The sequence below is a fragment of the Populus euphratica genome, unplaced genomic scaffold (assembly GCF_000495115.2).
Source record: "Populus euphratica unplaced genomic scaffold, PopEup_1.0 scaffold119.1, whole genome shotgun sequence".
In the NCBI taxonomy this organism is placed as follows: domain Eukaryota; kingdom Viridiplantae; phylum Streptophyta; class Magnoliopsida; order Malpighiales; family Salicaceae; genus Populus; species Populus euphratica.
Window position 1 is genome coordinate 522270 of NW_011500011.1, and position 20028 is coordinate 542297.

The 20028-nt window shown below is 35.9% G+C and overlaps 2 protein-coding genes across 4 annotated transcripts; one reads left to right on the top strand and one right to left on the bottom strand.

Moving 5' to 3' along the window:
• Window positions 1-1358: 1358 nt before the first annotated feature.
• Window positions 1359-6993, bottom strand: LOC105141485 (uncharacterized membrane protein At1g16860-like). Its single transcript, XM_011048718.1, has 4 exons — window positions 5229-6993; window positions 3135-3290; window positions 2309-2520; window positions 1359-2209 (listed from the first exon to the last, which is right to left on the bottom strand). Exons 1-4 carry the CDS (start codon window positions 5943-5945, stop codon window positions 2017-2019), a joined length of 1278 nt encoding a protein of 425 aa, XP_011047020.1. The 5' UTR covers window positions 5946-6993; the 3' UTR covers window positions 1359-2016.
• Window positions 6994-13557: 6564 nt separating this feature from the next.
• Window positions 13558-19595, top strand: LOC105141487 (serine/threonine-protein kinase HT1-like). 3 transcript variants are annotated; one of them, XM_011048721.1, is made up of 4 exons: window positions 13558-15120; window positions 15919-16374; window positions 17657-17917; window positions 18997-19595. In XM_011048721.1, the coding sequence occupies exons 1-3, from the start codon at window positions 14704-14706 to the stop codon at window positions 17903-17905; spliced, it is 1122 nt and encodes a 373-aa protein (XP_011047023.1). In that variant the 5' UTR covers window positions 13558-14703; the 3' UTR covers window positions 17906-17917; window positions 18997-19595. The 3 variants fall into 3 exon arrangements, with proteins under 3 accessions (XP_011047023.1, XP_011047021.1, XP_011047022.1); XM_011048720.1 differs by lacking the exon at window positions 18997-19595 and adding an exon at window positions 18109-18320 and having other exon boundaries at window positions 13561-15120; XM_011048719.1 differs by lacking the exon at window positions 18997-19595 and having other exon boundaries at window positions 13560-15120; window positions 17657-18320.
• The last annotated feature ends 433 nt before the right edge of the window (window positions 19596-20028 follow it).

Here is a 20028-nt window from a genome sequence, read left to right on the forward strand (position 1 = left end):
TCTTACGTGACCTTCATATTCCTCGATCACAATCACCAATTCTATTTTATGACAACTTAATTGCATTATATATGACTATTAATACTATTTTTCATGCTTGAAATAAGCACATTGAATGAAACTACCATTTCGTTCATGAAAAGGTCTCAATGGGTCTTCTTGTTATTCGACATGATTCTTCTACTCTACAGATTATGGATATATTTACTAAGCCCCTCTGTAAAGCTTCCTTACACCATTTCCGCAAGAAACTTTGCCTTCAGCCTCAACATAGTTTAAGGGAGGGTAGTAAACATAATCCACCCACTAACAACCATCTTAAGTTTACAACATAAAGTGATAAGGTAGTTGACCAAGATGTGTTGTCCTTCCTAAAATAGAAGAATCATGAAGATTAATTCGAGTCTTTTTAAATCCAATCACTACATAATGGGAAATCAGTCCAACAATCTACTCCGGTAAAATAGCTATGTAACAACACTAAGATAGAAATTACAACCTATACAAATTTACTATAATTTTCCTTCTAAATATTTCTTCGAGATTGTAAAGTCTGTATATATCAGTAATCAAGAACTCTCTTCTCACGTTTTGTTTTTGCATGAGATGCTTTCTCACAAATATTCTCTCTTATATTTTTCTTTAGTTTGTAAGATGTTTCAAATGAACAGAAACGCGTAGACATGCTACGGTGTGTATCACATTACAGAACAGAAGGTGGCATCCTCATCCATCCATAATATTGGGGCTTAGCAGGTATTGTCCGCTTGTGTTCTTCCATTTATGTCTGAAATATGATGATGAACTTGAGGCTGTTACCCTTGTTTGAAAGACTGTAGGTGCTTGTGTAGACACACCATGCTTTTGTTCTGGCCATTTTTGTGTCTATTACACTCGTGTGAACTGTATAGCTCCTGGGATTGTACCAACACACCTTGTTGATTTCATTACAAGCAATAAGACGATTGTAAGCTCAGATTTCTGTCTTCAAGTTATTTCAATAATTTAAAAAAGGAGCAGTCGCTGACATGTCCTGGACTGGACTGGATTGTTAATTGTTGTTGAGGAAGACCATTGAGGATCAGACCTTGCTCAACAGGCTTGGTACCACGGACTACATGGTCTCTGCAGTTGCCTTTTCGGCATCCGATGATACTTCTTACATAACAAGAGAAACTATGGTGGTTGCCTGTGGGATGCCGTCCAGACTAAGTTCCCTATCTTAAAGTTTTACCCTCATAAGAAACATATTTTAGTTTTTCAGTGCCAGCTTAAACCTGATAGTTTAGAAAATTTAACTCACAGGGTAATTGCCCCTTGAATTTAATATACGTGCCCCTACGCTACAGAGCACGACAGAATGTTTACGTAGATGCCATTTTCACAATACAAGCAAATAGGCAATACAAGGCCCTAATCCTACACAAAAAAAAAAAAATTAATTAATTAAATTAAATAATCCCGAAAAAAAAAAACACAAACACAAAGAATGTGGTTGTGTGCGGTGCATGGCGCACCTCACCGAAAGCATGAATTTCATGCTTTACAAGAGGTGCGTCCCTATTAAACAAACAAACTTGAAAACCTCTATAATTTATAAGAGGAACCTAAATACAATTACAGCGCATTTACTAGATTATAGTTCAGAAGGCAACAATTCCATACCCCGTAGCGCGGCTCTGCTACTCATGTACACAAATCAGCCAATATCAAAATGCTTAGCGCTACCACACTACAACATTTTCCAGCATCTTCCGTTGGGTGTTTTTTTCCCCATTGCATACTACTCTCCATCCACATCACATATAAATTAGACTATGCTTGACTACATGCTCATCGTTCTTCCATCTCTGCGACTTCTGTGCCATATACATGCTCCTTTAAAACCTTAAAGGAAGGTACGTACTGAATTGTGTGGAGGGTGCTTGATCATTCCCTTGCTAGGCACCCTTTAAATATTTACTTGTGAAATCCAGTTCAAAAGAAAACTTTAGATTAAGATGAACAGCTAAATATCTACACGGGAACCACGTCAGCATTTTGATTTTCATCGCATGTCAAAACAAGGCCTTCAACATAGGTTGGGAGGAGGCATCGGAACCACTGAAAACCTGTTGAGAGAGGCTCTTGGGGAGGGACGATCATCAGCACGTTATCGTGTCGCCGAACAACACCCATCACGCTTACAGTGCTCCCTTCTTTGATATACCTGGATGCAAACATATCTCAGAAGTATCCCAACCAAGAAAACTCACTAGAACTGCCAAATCAAGGAATCAGTTCGTAAAACCCTTTTCTTAAGCCATACCCTTCTTTGAGACGCATTATCCTGTCATCACTTGAAAGGTTGCGATCAGCTAACCAGCGTAAAAAGCTAGAAGACAAGTCCATGTTCTCCTTTTTCACGTCCACTACTGTAGCTTCCCTGACAAATGGAGCAACCTTGGCTCCATAGCCCGCCTTTACTAGTGCTCTTAGTCCAGATTGGAAATCTGATATGTAAAAATCAGCAACAAACTTCTGTTCACCAGAAGCAACGCGTCATAACAAATGCTGAATTAGAGGCTTTCTCCCAAAAAAAAATCTTAGCTACAGTAAATAATGCACACAATTAAGCTATGGTCTCATATTATGAGAGACACCAAAGATAGTATTCCCAGTTTTCAATAATCATAGGGAGTCAAGTTATGTTTTTTCATTAATGGCACACCAATTAGAACTATCTGCATTTTCTGGTTTCTTAAATAGCTATGTACTAATTAAGACATTCAGTGGCCCCATCAAATGAAGAACTCCTTGTGCTTATTACCTTATCATCATGCATGTGTTTACAAACTTAAGGCATTCCGTGAAACATGAAGTACAGGTAAATATTAACTTCCAATTTCATATAAACTTGCCCAGAAGCTGAATCAGTAACTTACATTTCCTCGGTCAGCTCCACGCCTTGGTATAGGAACATAATTTAAGTGTCAGGTGCTTTGTTCATTGCTCAATAGTTCTTAGGCACTTACTTAAATTTTACTCTGTGCTCTCGTTTACTAAAACCTAAGTGCCATGAGCTGAAGCTGAATCATCATTTGCTAACTGTTTTTCACATCAATATTTTCACAAATCAACGTGAGCAAACTCACCTCTGAATGTCTGGATCCCCATGAGAAAAAGCGGTGCTTTGAATGGGCAGACTTTCCACCGAACCCTCTAAATTCATACAACTCTGTTGAAACATATACACATCTGTGTACCTTCTGGTAAGATGACTCCAAAGGTATACTGCCACAGGTGACAACCTACATAAGAAGATAAACCAGACACAATATTGTGACATAATATAGGTACAAATTTGAAGCAAGTGCTAAAAATGGTAGCTTAAACTGTGAAACAACATTTAAGGCTTTTCAAATTTGTACAATGTTGCCCCCTCAAAAATATTTTATACTTTGACACTAGCAGTTTGTTTTGTTCAACTTTCTTAAACCCCTTTTCATCTTTTAATTTTGGAAATTTTACATTCAAGCTGCGCGCTGCATCACTGCAATAATGAATGTAAACTCTCAGGATGTGATACTCTACAAAAAATGGAAGCAATAGAATAAGGAATGACCGGTTTCTATAGCAACTAGTGAAGTTTGCACTGCCTTGGCCCTATTAAATCATTGAGGTTGTTCACCAAACAAAAGTCTACAGAGTGTACAACTAAACAAGGACTTATTTCCACTTTCCACGTTGAAGCAAAGTCTCCAAGAATACCTTTAATGTTCAAGACACTAATAGGATTGATAGATAAGGCATCCATCTTGTCATCTTCACATGGCTTTCGTCAAACAACAAAGAAGGAAATTATTCAATCAAGCCTCTACTATATTTGCATAGAAAGAGCTGGAAACCATCCAGTCCACCCATGCCTATTTTTAAAAATGCCCTTGTAACTTCAACTCAGCAAATCTTTGACATATTCAACAAATCTGTCGTACCATCTTGATCCCCTATTCCTGGTAATGAAAACTCTTTTTCCACAAGACTCTGCAACAGCCTCTAAGAGACTTCTCAGAGTAATTGTTTCCACACCACAGAAGTCCTTGGCATTTTTCCCCCTCATATTTCCATATAAACCAACTGACTTGCAGTAACATATACTCCAAAGACTATACAAGGGACTCAAGGTGAAGACTCACTGCTCTTCTAGAAAAAGAATAAGAACCTCATATTAATTCTCGTAGCAAGTTTCGAAGTCATCTCACTTCTTTTTTTTTATCCTTTAACCCTGACAGAAGCAAATTTTGGTTCCCTTCAATTCTAAATTTGCACAGGCAACAACAAAAATCAACCGTAACAGCTGCATTTCCTCAACATTTGTTGTTATGTGAATTTAAAACCTCCAAGAAATTTCCTTAACTCACCGACAAATTTGACTCTCCACCAAAAATGTAAATTCCTAGAGTGGCATGTAAAAATACAATCACTTCGCAATAATTCATCGAGCAAACTATGACATCTTTCAGGATTCTATACGTTAGCCCCTAAAGAAGTAGACTATGGTCCACTCACCACCCCGACATGCATGGAAGAAATAACTCGTAATAGCTTAGATGGCTCAACTCCACCCATCAAGTAGACCAAAATTTCCTCTTTGGTGAATGCCCAGAAAACAACTCCAGACTAGTTACCTGGATAACGCAACCGGGCCAAAAAGGGTTCTATACCACCCAAATAATATTGCAAGTTTGCATCTACATCCAGAAAGATGAGTCCTTTGATTGTACACAAAACCTCTAAAATCCTCCGGCTAAAAAAAAAAACCCTTACTACAAACTTATTATGTTCAATGAAATTTAACACATAATCCTTTGGAACACCACCAAATCAACCCTTTATATATAAGATTCATGTTCCCATCCATAATCTGTTCCATAAATCTCTCATTTTGGTAGTTTTCGGTTTTCTTTCCATCGCTGCCTTCCTTCAACCCCAACCATTGAAAATGAAATTCAATAATGACAAATTCCGTATCCATGATAAATCTTACAAGTTTAGAAAAACCACAAAAATAAACCTAACGAACGCCAGAATTGACCAGAAGATAATAAAACAATAATGGACGGTATAGTAATTTTTTGGCATTAGTTTAATTGATACTCTTACCATAATTAGCACTAAACACAGAGATTGAGAAACACATATAGTAATAAATAACCAATAGTAGTAGTGAAGAGAGACATTGAGATTACCCCAGTAACCTTGACATGCTGTCCATCAATGGCCCCTCTAAGCTCAGTATCAGGGTATCTCCTAACAAACCCTAACAAGCATCTCCTTCCGCATGCACAATTCCAAATAAACCCAACAATCAGGGGCACCAAAACAGCCCCAACAGCCAGTAAGATCACAGTTTTTTTAACTGCAACCATCAAAAAAGCCCCAACAAGCAACCCCATCACCACCACTACCATCACCACCCACACCACTGGCCTTGAAACCCTAAACCCCACCTTCACATCACCAGCCAAGCTAGTCACTGCTGACCCATAAAGTGCCTTGCTTGATCCGGATCCTGTACCCGAACCGACAGCTCTGTTGTCAAGCTGACCCGATCTTCTTTGTGGGCCAGAGCCCAGTGGGCCGGAACCAAGTGGACCTGAGGTGAAGAGCCCTGTCGGTAGGACAACGTTCAAAGGACCTGAAGAATTTCTAATAGGATCAGAAGAAGAGTTTCTGATGGATCCACTTGAAGAAGTAGAAGCACGTGAAGGTGGTGCCTTTGGTGGTTCAACCACTGCTGGGATGTCAAACATTTTGCCTAACTCACCGGATTTCTTAATGTCACCGCCTGTGTAAGGCACTGCGCGTACTGCCATGGTGGGTTGCTTCTCTTTTTGTTGCTGTTCAGGGCGACCAGACACGAACAACCCGTTTTTGAGCTGGTGAGACTGAATTCGGGTACCCATTGGCTTAACGTTTGAGACTTTACAGGGTCTTTGGAAGACAGAGTGATGGGGTTAGTAGTTACTTGGTGATGGTGGTCGAGAAGTGTGTGTTTTGGTGATGGGAGCGAGCGAGCGAGAGAGGGTGCAGATGTAAAATGACAAGAAAGGGTCTGGGAAATGTGATAACGATGTCCTTTTGTGTTGAGAATGGGACTATTGACTCTTTTTCATTCTTTTTGTGTGCTGCTGGGGTTCAATTAGTAGGGGCGGTGTAATACAGTATGGCAATGGGACTAATATAGGTTTTTCCTCTTTTTGAAGAGAGGGGTGTGGGAACTTGAAGGGATGATTCGATGTCACGAGCTTGATTGTGCCCACAATTGGCTGAGTTATTTGACCATTTTATCCATGCATATAGTGACAGTGCAGAAAAGTGGACTCCTCCTTTTCGATACTTGCATCACCATGCTAATGCTTCTTTTGCATGGACTTCCCAGGCGAAGGGCCTGGGTGTGGAAAGGGAGGATGAGCACAGTAAAGCTGCTGCAGCAATGAGAGCTGATCAGATTTTCCTTTCTCTTATTTGTTGTTGGTCGAGTTTGCTCAATGTTTAGGTTACGGTATTAAAGTTTCTACCAAATTGAACCGAGTAGGTTTCCTTCCCAAACTATAAGTGGCGTTAAACTCATCTTATATATCGTTCATACAGCGCTATGGAAAAGCAACATCTCTTTGGGAGTTACCCCATGGGAATGGATCTTGATGGCAAATGGATGGCTATGGACGTGCGGTTCTTTAGTTGAGCTGTAAATGAGCAGGCTAGCTACCAGTAGTAGTGTGTAGGAGTGCAGTGAATTGTGGGTTTGCGAGGGCAGAGGAACGTGTCCATGGCATTGGACACGAAGCGATTTCTATCCATAGAGCGAAAGCTCCTTATCATCATCTGTCATCGTCAGGGTGCCTAGGACATGGTCCTACAAGGAATTAGTAGTTTGTTGGATAATAGGTCCTACATTGTAGATCTGCTTCCCAGAAGATCTTGTACATTTTGTATCATTTCCTGTGCAATTTGATTAGGCATATTCAACGGTTACGATAAATCCAATCACAATCAGATAGCCAAAAGAAATTAATTTTGGAAGGTGACGTGGGCCCAGTAAAACCTTGCAAAATACCACCCAGTATTCATCCATCCATTCATTCGTTGACAGGGTGTAAGGTTTTCTTTTACTGTTTGTTTTTTAAAATAGTTTTTAAAAAAAATATTAAAATAAATTTTTATATTTTTAATATCAACAAGAAAATCAATTTAATACTTTTTAAAATAAAAAATATTCTTAAAAAAGTCTTAAAATATAAATAGAAGTTAAGTCAAACATATAGATCTACCTCATCAGCATCAATTGTCTAGATTCTATAGCACTAACAGTAACATTTTCAATCAATTAGTTAATGCAAAGGGCTTCAATTTTCAAAAGTGGGAATATCATCGAAAGGGGGGAAAGAAAATCAGAAATTTGTTAGCAGACAATAGGTTAATGTCTGGAGATGACAAGGCTGTTAAAAATCAAAACGTAGTTGCTCTCTACGGCCGGCAGTAGAATTTAGTGCATGATGGTGGTAGTTCTTCATGCTACACATGGGGGGACTGTGGCGACATTGGAAGATTGCAATTCAACCACGTCGGTGGTGATGGAGATGGCAGGCAGCTCCAATGGCTGTCAAAGTTGGACGATTATATCCTTGCTGTGGAGACAGTTTAAAGAACCATTCTGCTGACAGAATCCTAGGGGTATTAACCTAACTGCTATCTATTGATCAAAAAAAGAAAAGCAGTAACAAGTAGAACAGGGAGGGTGGCTGAGTGCCCTTTTATCTACGTGATTTGCTGCATTTTTCAACCTAAATTACATCATGTTTTATGTTTTTTGGCTTGAAATGTTGTTTTGTTCCAGTAGACAATCACTGTATTGCTTGAAAATACACTTAATTATAACATGGCGTGAAATTCTTTACCCTGCGGAGAGGAAAAGGAACCAGAAGAGCAACAGAAATGAGTTGATAATTTAGGGGAATTTTGATGTGAGCATAGTGATTTGATTCCATATATAAAAATGGGAAATGGTTGGAGTTAGGTTATATAAAAATACACTTAACCGGGTTAATTTTTTACCATCATCAAAAAAAAATATTCACGAGTAAAAAAAAATCTATAATTTTTATAACGGAAAGAAATCGTACATGTTATCAAAAACAAAAGCTAATGTTTACTCTCACACAATTAATTTAAATTAATTAAAAAAATTAAAAAAAAAAACCCAATTAATTTAAATTAATTTAAAAAATTAAAAAAAAACTAAATTTAAAAAAGGTTAAAGAAAAAAATTGAGTTAAACCTTATTATTTTAAAATCCATAGAAAAAATCCATAGAAAGCTAATAAACAAAAATAATAGAATGTTAGTGGAAAAAATCAATTTAAAGAAAAAAATCGAGTTAAACCTTATTATTTTAAAATCCATAGAAAAAATCCATAGAAAGCTAATAAACAAAAATAATAGAATGTTAGTGGAAAAAATCAATCCTGAATAAACTTTGTACATCCGAGTTAATCTTTCAAACTTATAATATGTAAAATTATAGATCTTGACTAAACAAAAAAGCTCAACACTCATCAAATTAAATAATGAAGAACGAAATCAATAAATTATATTTAATTAAGAAAACAAAATTTCTTTTAAAGAATTAAATATAACAAAAACCTAAAAATACCCAAGACACCCTTGTTATTTTTTTTTAAATAAATCTTATAAAAAGTGAATAAAATAATTTTAGAGGATAAAATCACAAAAAAAAAACCAAGCAAGGCCAAGTTAAACTTGTAAAGCTGGGTTAAACTGTCAAACTAATAATCCATTAAATTCCTGACTTGGACTCAACTTAGAAGCTCAACACTTGAAAAATTAAATATTGAAGAATGAAATCAAATAATTTTAAAATAAAATTTCTTTAGAAAAGCTAAGTTTAACAAAGACCTAAAAAATAAAAACCAAAGCAACATAAGTTGTTTTCACAAGATGACTAAAAAATCCCATACAAAGTGAAAAAAATAAAAAAATGCTCGAAGATGGGAAAAAAAAGTTTAATAATTTTTTTAAACCCACAACCCGTTAAATTTAAGATTTGAACTCAACTAAGAAACTAAACACATACCTAATTAAATATTGAAGGATGAAATAATTAATTTTAAAAAAATCTTGCAAGGAAAAAATTACTAGTAAAAAAGGATTAGATTTCATAGAGAAAAAACTCAAGAATAATAAAATTATAAAAAAATTGCAAAAACTATCTAAAATAAAATAAATTATAATAAAAATATGAATAAATTTGACTTGCAATATAATTTAATTATTTGAAAATTAATTCAATGACTAAAAATCATCTTGACCAAAGCTTAATGTTTTTTTGTAGTCAAGGATAATAAGGTAATTATATTGTATAATACAAAAGGACAATTTAACCCACTCTTTTGTATAATGACTAATAAGACTTGTAACAAAAATCTAAAATCAATTGATTTTGCCAAATCAATAGCAATATCGTAATTTCATTGTGTAATTTGCACCGTAAAACACTATATTCTTTTAACTTTTGTTATAATAGACCAAAGTAGAAGTAATTATATGTGACATAACTTAGCTTAAAGTAGAAGTAATTATATATGACATAACTTAGCTTGATTTGTATTAAGTGAGTGTTTGGAATTGTGGTGAAGATTGTTTTTTAAAATATTTTTTATTTAAAAATATATCAAAATAATATTTTTATTTTATTTTTTAAAATTTATTTTGACATTAGTACATCAAAACAATTAAAAAATAAAAAAATTAATTCTTTTAAAAGCGTGATTCAATAACAATATTCAATATTCTCAAATATGTGTTTAGAATTGTGGTGCAGATTTTATATATATATATATGTGTGTGTATTACAAGATTTTTTAAATATATTTTTTATTTGAAAATATATTAAAATAATATATATATATATATATAGAATTGTGGTGCAGATTTTATATATATATATATGTGTGTGTATTAACATCAATATATTGAAATAATTGAATAATATTAATTTAATATTTTATGAAGATAAACAATTTTTATGGTTGATTGACGCAATAAGGAAAACTCCATCTCTCCCGAGTAACTTGTTCTGCTCGGATAGAAAGTGTGCAGGGCCCATCGATCTGTAATTAAGATGGTGATTTTAACCTTTGAAAATCATGCACAAGCAAGTTTAATCTTGTCCATGTCGTTTCATTTTCGTTCCTCCTAAGCTAGCTAGGAAACGGTGATAGCTATAACTTGATTTGTGCTGTCCAGGAAACTTAGCATTTCGTTTTACAAAAGGATTCTTTGTTTTGTTGCTTCCATGCACCTCTTCTTCCTTTGATAATTACGCTAGCCTTGTATGCTATCCTCGCATCTTTTCTTGTCCCCGGCCGGCCCCTTGATTCATAAATGATGAAAGGGAATGAGGGCTTCGTTTTCTGTGTAAACTTGAGGAAATTGACATAAACATTGTAAAAAACGTAGTTTGTTCATGATTCTTTCTTATCATTAAAGTTTAAAACCCTAAAACTCCGAGTTTTATGAATTTTTTATTTCATAATCTATTTTTTTTTAGATTATATTTCATAATCTATTTTTAATCAAAAGAGTAGTAGCGAAATCAAGACAAAAAAATATTTGTTTCCAGGAGCTTTGGTTGGAGGTAAGAAACGAAATCATTTAATTTGTGAGTCTTCATGTGTTTGAGCAGCAATGATTTGTTTTTAAAAATATTTTTTAAATTATTTTTTACTTAAAAAATATCAAATTAATATCTTTCTAGGTGTTTTGTAACATGATAATGTTAAAATTCAAAAAATATTCAAAAATAATATTTTAATATATTTTTAATTAAGATATATATTTTAAAAACATCATAGCATTGTATTACTAAAAACACGCACCAAGCCTCTTGGTTAGTATTTTATTCATAAAAGTAATCTAAAATTTATTTTTAATATATTCTCTCACTCTCTCGCCCTCTCTATCCGTCACGAGGAGAACAAAGGGTAATAATAGTTGCATGGCAGAACCCAATTTATCAAGACTTGATTGCGGGGAGGCTCGTTTTGTGGAAGATGGTCTCCACCTCACGTTATGAAAAATCAAGTCTTATTCCTCTTCCGAGAGATGTGGGGATTTCTTGATTCAGAGCCAGGACCACCCTCTCTCTATATACACACAGACGTGTAAAAATAAATGATGTATTTACAAGAACTGGGGTCACTTTCTCTTTCATTTAGAAGAGATGATTTGATTAATTTATTTATATATAAGTGCTCGTTATCAAGATCCTGTCAAGGAAACACAAGACTTCGAGATTTATATGCCCTTTTATTGTAGCTAGTCAATCATAAGATTGTGTGTGAGAGAGACCTTTTCAATTAATTGTTTTTTTAAGAATTCTATTAATTCAGTAATAATTCTTTGTTAATATATATATATATATACACACACACAAACCGCAACCATCATAAAAACTACCTTAATACAAAAGAAATCTATAGTTTAATTTCTTGTAGTAGTTTTGTATTGCTATGTAAATATATTGTAACACTCTTTCTCTCTCTCAAGGTGTTCTTGTTCCTCTACATCCCTTTTAATGGCACCGGATTCTTTTCTACACTTCCTTTTGTGCTTAGCCATTTTCGCTAAACAAAACTATCACATTATTTGTTCTCTACCGTGAGCATATATGTTGTCATTTGCAAATCTCACTTGCAATCCTCCATTTAATTAGCGATAGCTTTTTATGTGGGGCTTTACTGTTTGTGTTCTTGTGCTGTTAGGGATTATACTCAAAGGCAAATATAACAGCAATCTCTCCAGTACCAAACGGGATTTAAGTGTAGTAATAGAATCACTTTCAGCTCAGCCAAAATGATTATAAGAGGCACACAATATGATTATTGCTCTTGCTACGCTCAGCCAATACTGTTTGGAAATGGATGGTATGATTTTGCAGTAGTTGTGTATATTAACACGAGGTTTAGACTCTGAACAACACATAGGTTTTTTTGGATGATTTCTAGGACATATTTATCATGTCTTATCGGTAGGGTTGCACGTGAGTTTTAACAATTTAATAATGATGGCCGTAGGTCTTGTGCAACGGATCCCTTAATTTGTCATTCCTGGGCTAAGGTCAAGCTGGACTTGGCAGATGCATTGGCCTCAAACCTAAGAAGAAGAAAGATTTGAGAAGCATTGCATCTTCTCTATAAGCCTATCAACAGTACCCCAGGCTTTGGGCCACTAGAAGTGATATTTACACCTTTCTTCAAGCTGCCCAAATTGAATTGTTATCCTTTCTTATTGGTCCTGCCTCGGCGTGTTGACATCAAATGAAAGGGCGAGCTCTATATATTGCAAACACGTTTTGACTCTTTAGCACTCTCCCAGGACCTATCCAGTCCACAATGGCAGAAATAGCTGACACAGACAAGGCAAGCACCCACAACTTGCAGAGGATTGTATCAAGCTGGGGTCCCAAATGGATTTGGCCATACACTTCCATACGAGTTGAGAAGAAACTGCATGGGCAAGAGATTTTTTTCAATGACCATCCACATCAATCTTAATTGTTTCATGATCACTGCATGCTCATGAGAACTGTGCAGCATAGAAAAAGAAGTAAAATTGACGAACAACTTGATTGGTACTTTGATACAAATCATAAAATCTCTTCCCCTTGTTTCTGATCATCAAAAGATAGGAAAGGAATACTTCTGTGTGTGAAAGAGAGTTTGAGAATTAATGAGGTGGGCAAGTTCCTTTCAATGCTGTTTGGACAACGACGTCCTTGTTGCTTAACCTTATTCTATGCTCACAGTGCCTATCCTGTACACTCATGGAATACTAGTAGACCTAGCTTATAAGCCAATCATGGAGGGGAGAAGAACTCCTGCTTTGATTCTTTGATACTTGTACCATAATAAAAAGAAAGAGAAGCTATACTTTTAATTAACTTGTTTTTTAAACTCCACCTCAAATTAATACAAGCTCCAATGGCTTGGAATAAAGTGGTGATCATGGGTCTGGCAAGCACGAGTACAATTTGCACTTGGCCCTTTCCTTTCCTTTCTTTCTTCCAAATTACGTGGGAATTTTAGGTAGAGTTAATTGAGAAGTACTAGCGTAAATCGAAAAGCATTAGCTAAAATATGAATAAAATAAAATAAAATCAGAATATGAAGTGATATATATATATGTTCATCAGTATGTACTCATTATCTCGCATGCTACTTGCTAGCTAGTGGTGTTAGAGATGATGTTCGCCGCCTATGGGACGTAACATCGTTTACCGTTGCAAATCACATGCAGACTGCGAAAGCCGTTGCCAATAGCCCTTGGCTTAGAGCCTACGTTAATTGAATTCATTTCCATATCATATCGACTGATCCATTTACAATTTACAGCTATCAAAATCCATAGTTAACTTAAATCCTAAGCCAAGAACAGTTCAGACATCCATTTCATCACCTTATCGTACTCATATCATAAGACCATAACATAAGAGTCTATATGATCAATTATTTAACCTTCATGAGATGGTATCAGCGGTAGCAATTAATTTACAAAATACCCTCTCTTTTTTTTTTAATTCAGCGTAAACCGCCCGGCTAAACACGCCGTTGAATGTTTGAAAACTGTTTCTCTCTGATAAAATCTTTGTGGCAACGACCATATCCTCCGAAAGAAGAGAAGATAATTAAGAACAGAAAGTGGTGTCAGATGGTGAATGATGCGCAACTTGTCCTATCAAGGGTTTCCCACCTGTAATTGCCACTTGTGTGTGGTACATAAATAGTAGTAATTCAAAGATGGAATCTATCCTGAAGTCTGAGTTTTTCAATATCCTAACATGGGGATGCAAGGATTTGCTTGAAGAAGTGGAGTAATGATGTTTATCAATCAGGATCATCTGATCACCTATGAAACCCAATCTATGCAACTGTGGCCACTTAGCATTAATGACGATAAAAGGAACAAGCAAGGAAGACGCAGCAGAAACAGAGGAGTTGGATTCTGTCCAGAAAAAAGCTCTCTCTCTCTCTCTCTGCTTCTATAGCTATCTCAAGAAACTAAAAGGCCTTTTCCTTTCCTTTTGAATGGAGCATTCACGAGACCCCCCTGAAATATTTGCTTTGAATTCATCCATCTTTCCACTTCCAAACGACCTAATCTCTTGACCTGCCGTGAAAACCTCTGTTCTCTCTCTCTTTTTTTTTTCCTTTTTTGCAACAATAACACCCCTGCATTTTCATGAATTTTATATTTTCTTTACTTTCCATTTCTTCATGTCATAAAACTCCATTGCCTTTGATTGTTTGTTTTTCGGTAGTTATATTCTCTATTTTCATCATGAAAAGTCGTCATTTGACTTGTTTTTTCGTGTACTAAAAAACCTGATGAATGTGTGCATGACTGTCTCTTGTACTGTTTTTGATCAATTCATGAAAACCCATTTTTCTTTTTCAATTTTCTACAGAACCCATGTTTTTGAATCAGTTCATGCACTTTCTAAAATCAATTCATACTTTCAGGAGGAAAGCTCCTTTTGATTGTTTGTTTTGACACACTTTTTTTTTTTGCGTCTTTCAAAAAAAAAAAAAAACACACCCTATCTTTGGCGCTAATATCAAACACAACAAGGGAGGTTCTTCAATGGCGAGTTCATGTTTCCGTGCATTTCGACTTCGAAGATCAAAGAGCAAACCATTAAAAATCTCTTCCTCATCAAAATCCCATTCGAATTCTGAAATGGAGAACTTGGAGAGGAAGAGATTTGACAGTTTGGAGTCATGGTCTATGATTTTGGAATCTGAGAATGTAGAGACTTGGGAGGCTTCAAAGGAGGACCAAGAGGAATGGACTGCTGACCTTTCACAGTTATTTATAGGCAACAAGTTTGCCTCTGGAGCTCATAGTAGGATTTATCGTGGAATTTACAAGCAGCGAGCGGTTGCTGTCAAAATGGTGAGAATTCCAACCCAAAAGGAGGAGACTAGAGCTTTCCTTGAACAGCAGTTCAAATGTGAAGTTGCTCTGCTTTCGCGTCTCTTTCATCCCAATATAGTGCAGGTATGTGTGGTTTTGCATTCCAATTTAATTAAAAGCGAAAGAATTTATTTTTTAATTATTAATGGCTTGGTTGATGTGATTAGCATGTTAATGAATAATTAAACGTAATAATTGAATCCTGCAGCATCTCTGTGTTCACTATGATATAGCTATTGTTCTTAAATTGATGGAACTGTTTCTTGCGTCTAACATGCTTGGTTTTGTGCTCCAATGTGAAAACTTTGTTAAGATTGTTTTGCGTTCTTATCAATTAGATATGAGTTTTTTTTCATGTATGTATTGTTTGATAAATGTAATCAGTGGTTCCTGGCACTGGCTAGATACTTCTTCTTCTTTTTGGCTGAACAAGTGCTTGTTCTTAATTTTATAAAACAATTTTGTCTAACATGCTTAATTTTGTAATTTGATTTTGAGCAGGAAATCTTTTCCAATGTGAAAGCTTTGTTAATTTACTGTACTTTCTTTCTCATCCTTTGTTGTCTTCAAGCTTTCGAAGATGTCATACTGGGTGACCTGATTTTTGGAAACAGCCTCAAATTTCCGCGGGACTGGCTTGATAAAAACCTCATATTTCTTATCCGTGTCTGTTCTTCGTACCTCAACCTGAAGCTTTACTGATTTTGTGATCTCTCATGCTACTAATGCTTTAGAACAAAGTATAGCAGTGATCTTGATTTATTCAATTGCCAATAGGTGGAGGAAGCATGTTCCTTTAATAACTGATCTCAGTGTCACCTTGTGATAGCTTATCAAAATTGGAACGTTTTATAGCAAGATGGCTAACTGCCTTCTTTACAGTTCATTGCAGCTTGTAAAAAGCCACCTGTGTACTGTATCATCACAGAGTACATGTCACAAGGAACTCTGAGGATGTATCTCAACAAGAAAGAGCCATACTCACTTTCAACAGAAACAATTCTGAGATTGGCTCTTGATATATCACGAGGAATGGAGTATCTTCATTCACAGGGAGTCATCCACAGAGACCTGAAATCAAATAATTTGCTTCTAAATGATGAAATGCGGGTTAAGGTTGCTGATTTTGGTACATCATGTCTAGAAACACAGTGCCAAGAAACCAAAGGGAACAAGGGAACCTACCGCTGGATGGCACCAGAGATGATCAAGGAGAAACATTGCACCCGGAAAGTTGATGTGTATAGTTTTGGGATTGTGTTGTGGGAACTAACTACAGCTTTGCTTCCCTTTCAAGGAATGACCCCTGTGCAAGCTGCATTTGCTGTAGCAGAGAAGGTATGCAAATGTTTTCTGTTCAAATCAACAAGCATTTGCTAATTACAGGCTTTCATTGAAAAAGATTTTCCTGCATACTTTTCTTGTTTCTTAAAGTTTGATGTTTCCATAATGAAAATAAATACTGAACTTGAAGCAGTGGGAGCGTCCCATGTTAATCGTCTGTTTATAAGGCCAAAGAGATCTATAATCTCAGAGAAAAATCATCTAAAATGGTAAGATTGTCTCTTCTTGCATGAAAAAAACTGGCAGGAGAAGCAAGGAGATTTTATCTGTTCTTTTAGTTTAGCTATGCTTTTGACCATCTGCTAATTTCAAAATATGTATCTTATTTAGGAACACATCCCTTTTGCACTCATTTTTGCTATTAAGATGATATCTGAAATTATTTGTGAAATCACTCATTGGTGACCATTGGATAACCAATACCAGTAATAATGAATGGAGGGCTTCATTTGATTTCGTTTTTGTCTTTGAAGAATAACATTGGACGGTGTTGTTTTCTAGTCCTAACAGTGAAAGTTCTGAGAACTTAGAAGTGGTGAGAAATAACAGTTCCAGAATCTAGCTATAGACAAATCACTGCAAAATGCTGGCCATGATATGGCTATCCCTTTGATAACTACTGCGGCAGCACTTGCTTAGATTAGTGCAATTTGAAATACAAGTTTCGAAGAGTGTGTGTCACACAATGTTGATTTTCCGCTCAAGTGATCTCTATCCTTGAGGCTTGTAAACAGAATGAGCATCTTCTTTCTTTATCTGAAACATTTTCCCCTCAGGAAGAATAGATTAATTCTGTTCTCCCCGTGATACTGTGAAAAGATTTGGGCTTCTGACTACATGTTGGCACTACTGTTTTCAAAATTGAATGTTTTTCATCTGTCATGCGCTGTGACCTTGACAGTTAATGCTCTGTTAAATTTGTTTCAATGAAGAATCTAAATGGCAGACAAATACCATTGGTGTTTGGGGTAAGACTATGAGGTTACTGGTTAGAACTTGTACCGCTCTGTAGAACTCCGAAAGAACATTTGATCTGTGCATTCAAGAATAGGATTTGTTGGCATCAATTGAACCATGTTGAAGGTTGATAAAAACCGAACCTCATGGTTGGTCATGTTAGGGGCTATAACCATAAGAACATGACCTGATGGTCATTTGAAATATGAAAGGCCTCTGCTAGGTATAACATCCCAGAACAGAATGTAATTAATTAGAACTTGGGATAACAGGACAGATTCACACCAGCTTTATTTAAACTAGTTTTCTTCTTTGGCAGAACGAGCGGCCTCCACTGCCTGCTAGTTGCCAGCCTGCACTTGCACACTTGATAAAGCGCTGCTGGGCAGCCAACCCATCCAAGCGACCAGATTTCAGTTACATTGTTTCTGCTTTGGAGAAGTACGATGAATGTGTCAAAGAGGGCCTTCCTCTTACTTCACACTCGGGACGTGTCAACCGGAATGTCATTCTGGAACGCTTGAAAGGCTGTGTATCCATGAGCTCATCTGTAACTGTACATGCTTAACTCCAATTCAAGGTATTACCATCTCTCTAGTCCTTTATAGCCATTCACTAGCACATGATGTTCTTCCAGTCATCTGAGGTTATGGTCTGGTGGAGGCATATCAATCAGTAAGGTTTTTTCAATGGTCCCAGTTTCCTAATTTTGATTGACCATAGAAGGTTGTTTCACTTCATAAGAAATATAATGAACGCCAAATTCTATAGGGAAGAGAGTATTGGATATGGATGCTGCTGTGATGCTAGAAGTTCGATAGCGTGGCGTATCCATTTTGTACCGGTATGCTGTGGACCATCCTTGGAAGCTTAAAAAAATAAACTTTATGTTTAGATCCTTCAATCATAGGCCTGGCATTATTGTATAAATAACAATGTTGTTTTCAATATTTATTAAGCTCATACATCATTGTTTTCTTTTACTTCGAGGGGTCGATCTTCTGAATAAATTTTTTTGCAGTTTGTATCCCGGATTTGAAGGCTTGTTTCCCTTGTAGCAGGTGAAATGTTAGGCAGGCTGGAACTATGATAGCTAGCAATCCAGTTATAGGAAACTCCACCTAATGCCACCATTTTTCAACCTTAATAATTGATCATCATTTTCTATACAAATAGTAAAGTTAGGTTTAGCCCTAAATCATGATAGAAAATCGATTATGTCCAAGTAGCATCCATTAAAAATAAAAATAGTTGATACATATAGCATTTTGTTGCTTATTCTTCTTCTTCTTCTTCTTCTTCTTCTTTTTGATTTTTTCTCCATGATTTTCTCATCAGTTGTCCTAGGGTAACATCATCCAAACAGTTGTTAGTTGTTTCCCATGCGTTCTAAATAATTTCATATCCACTATTTTAGATTCTTTCTTTACGTTACACTGTGTCGTTGCTTTTGATGACCAGGTTCTGTCTCCATATTGGTCTTCTTCCTAACTGTTTATGTTTTTTGCTTCACTAAAGTAGTTGGAAGTTGATTCATGACCGAGAAGAGAAATAAATTAAAATCCATAAAAAAAGGGAAAAAAAGAAGAAGGTGGTCTATGCAATAATGGGTGATGGTGTCGATATGCTTTTGTGTCGATTAAAGAGCCTTTTAGGCAGCTTGGTCACATGCCATTGAGAAAAGCAGGATGACATGACACTTCCAGTGGTAGCATGGGCATCATGAGTTACTCTTTTCAGAGTAGATTACAATATTTAGTTCTTCAACCTCAAATCCTAAGCATGCATGAATTTCTTAACTTTTGACTGTGATGAGACCAGAAGTTGGCTTATCCAACGAAGCAAATTGATGGAGATGCAAGCTGCTTGATCTATGAACTGTAGTAAATTATGAAGGACTTTTTGTATGGAATGTGGCCACTCTTTGTTCCTTTGAATTTAAGACCACAAGACCAAGTCAAAACCAGGGAGGTTAACTTATCCCAAGGTGGGTCACACACAAAAATGGGAGCAAAGATCAGCTGCGATGGAATTAGCTGCTGATAAAGGAGGTAAGGTAAATGTGGAGGAGCTTCTCGTTGCTTTGTGGCCGTCGACTCTCACCGAAATATTGACTGACCGATTCCTCCACGCAGCGGGAGTCAATGGGTAACATCATGTCATAGAGAGATGCTACCTTGAGCATCATCGGGTCTTCTTTTTTTTACCATTTCCAAAATCAATTCAAACTTTTGATTCCAAATAACACGCTTCAAAAATGACTGAGAGCCACTTGCTATGACTTCATGTATAATTTAATTATAAGAAAGTGGTTTGAATACTTTCTGTTTTTTTTTTAAAAAAAAAATATTTGCTAGGGAAAAATCTCCAATTAATATTATTTTTTTTTCATGGTTTTAACAAACTGAAATTAAAAACAAAAGGATCTGAAAGGCAGTACATGGCAGGAATCTAGTATAATTTAAGGAATGGGAATATGTGCCCAGAGATTTGGGCAAGCACAGTGGAGGCAAAGATTCGCATTCCAAATATAAAACTCATTGACTCGATTAGCATCAGCGTATTAAAAATAGCTAAAAAAATTAAATTGATATTTTTCAAAACAAAGTACTCTAAAAAAATAATTTTATACGGAGAAAACAAACAGAGCTCCGGATGCTAGAGATTGAGGCGGATGGTGCGAATATCATC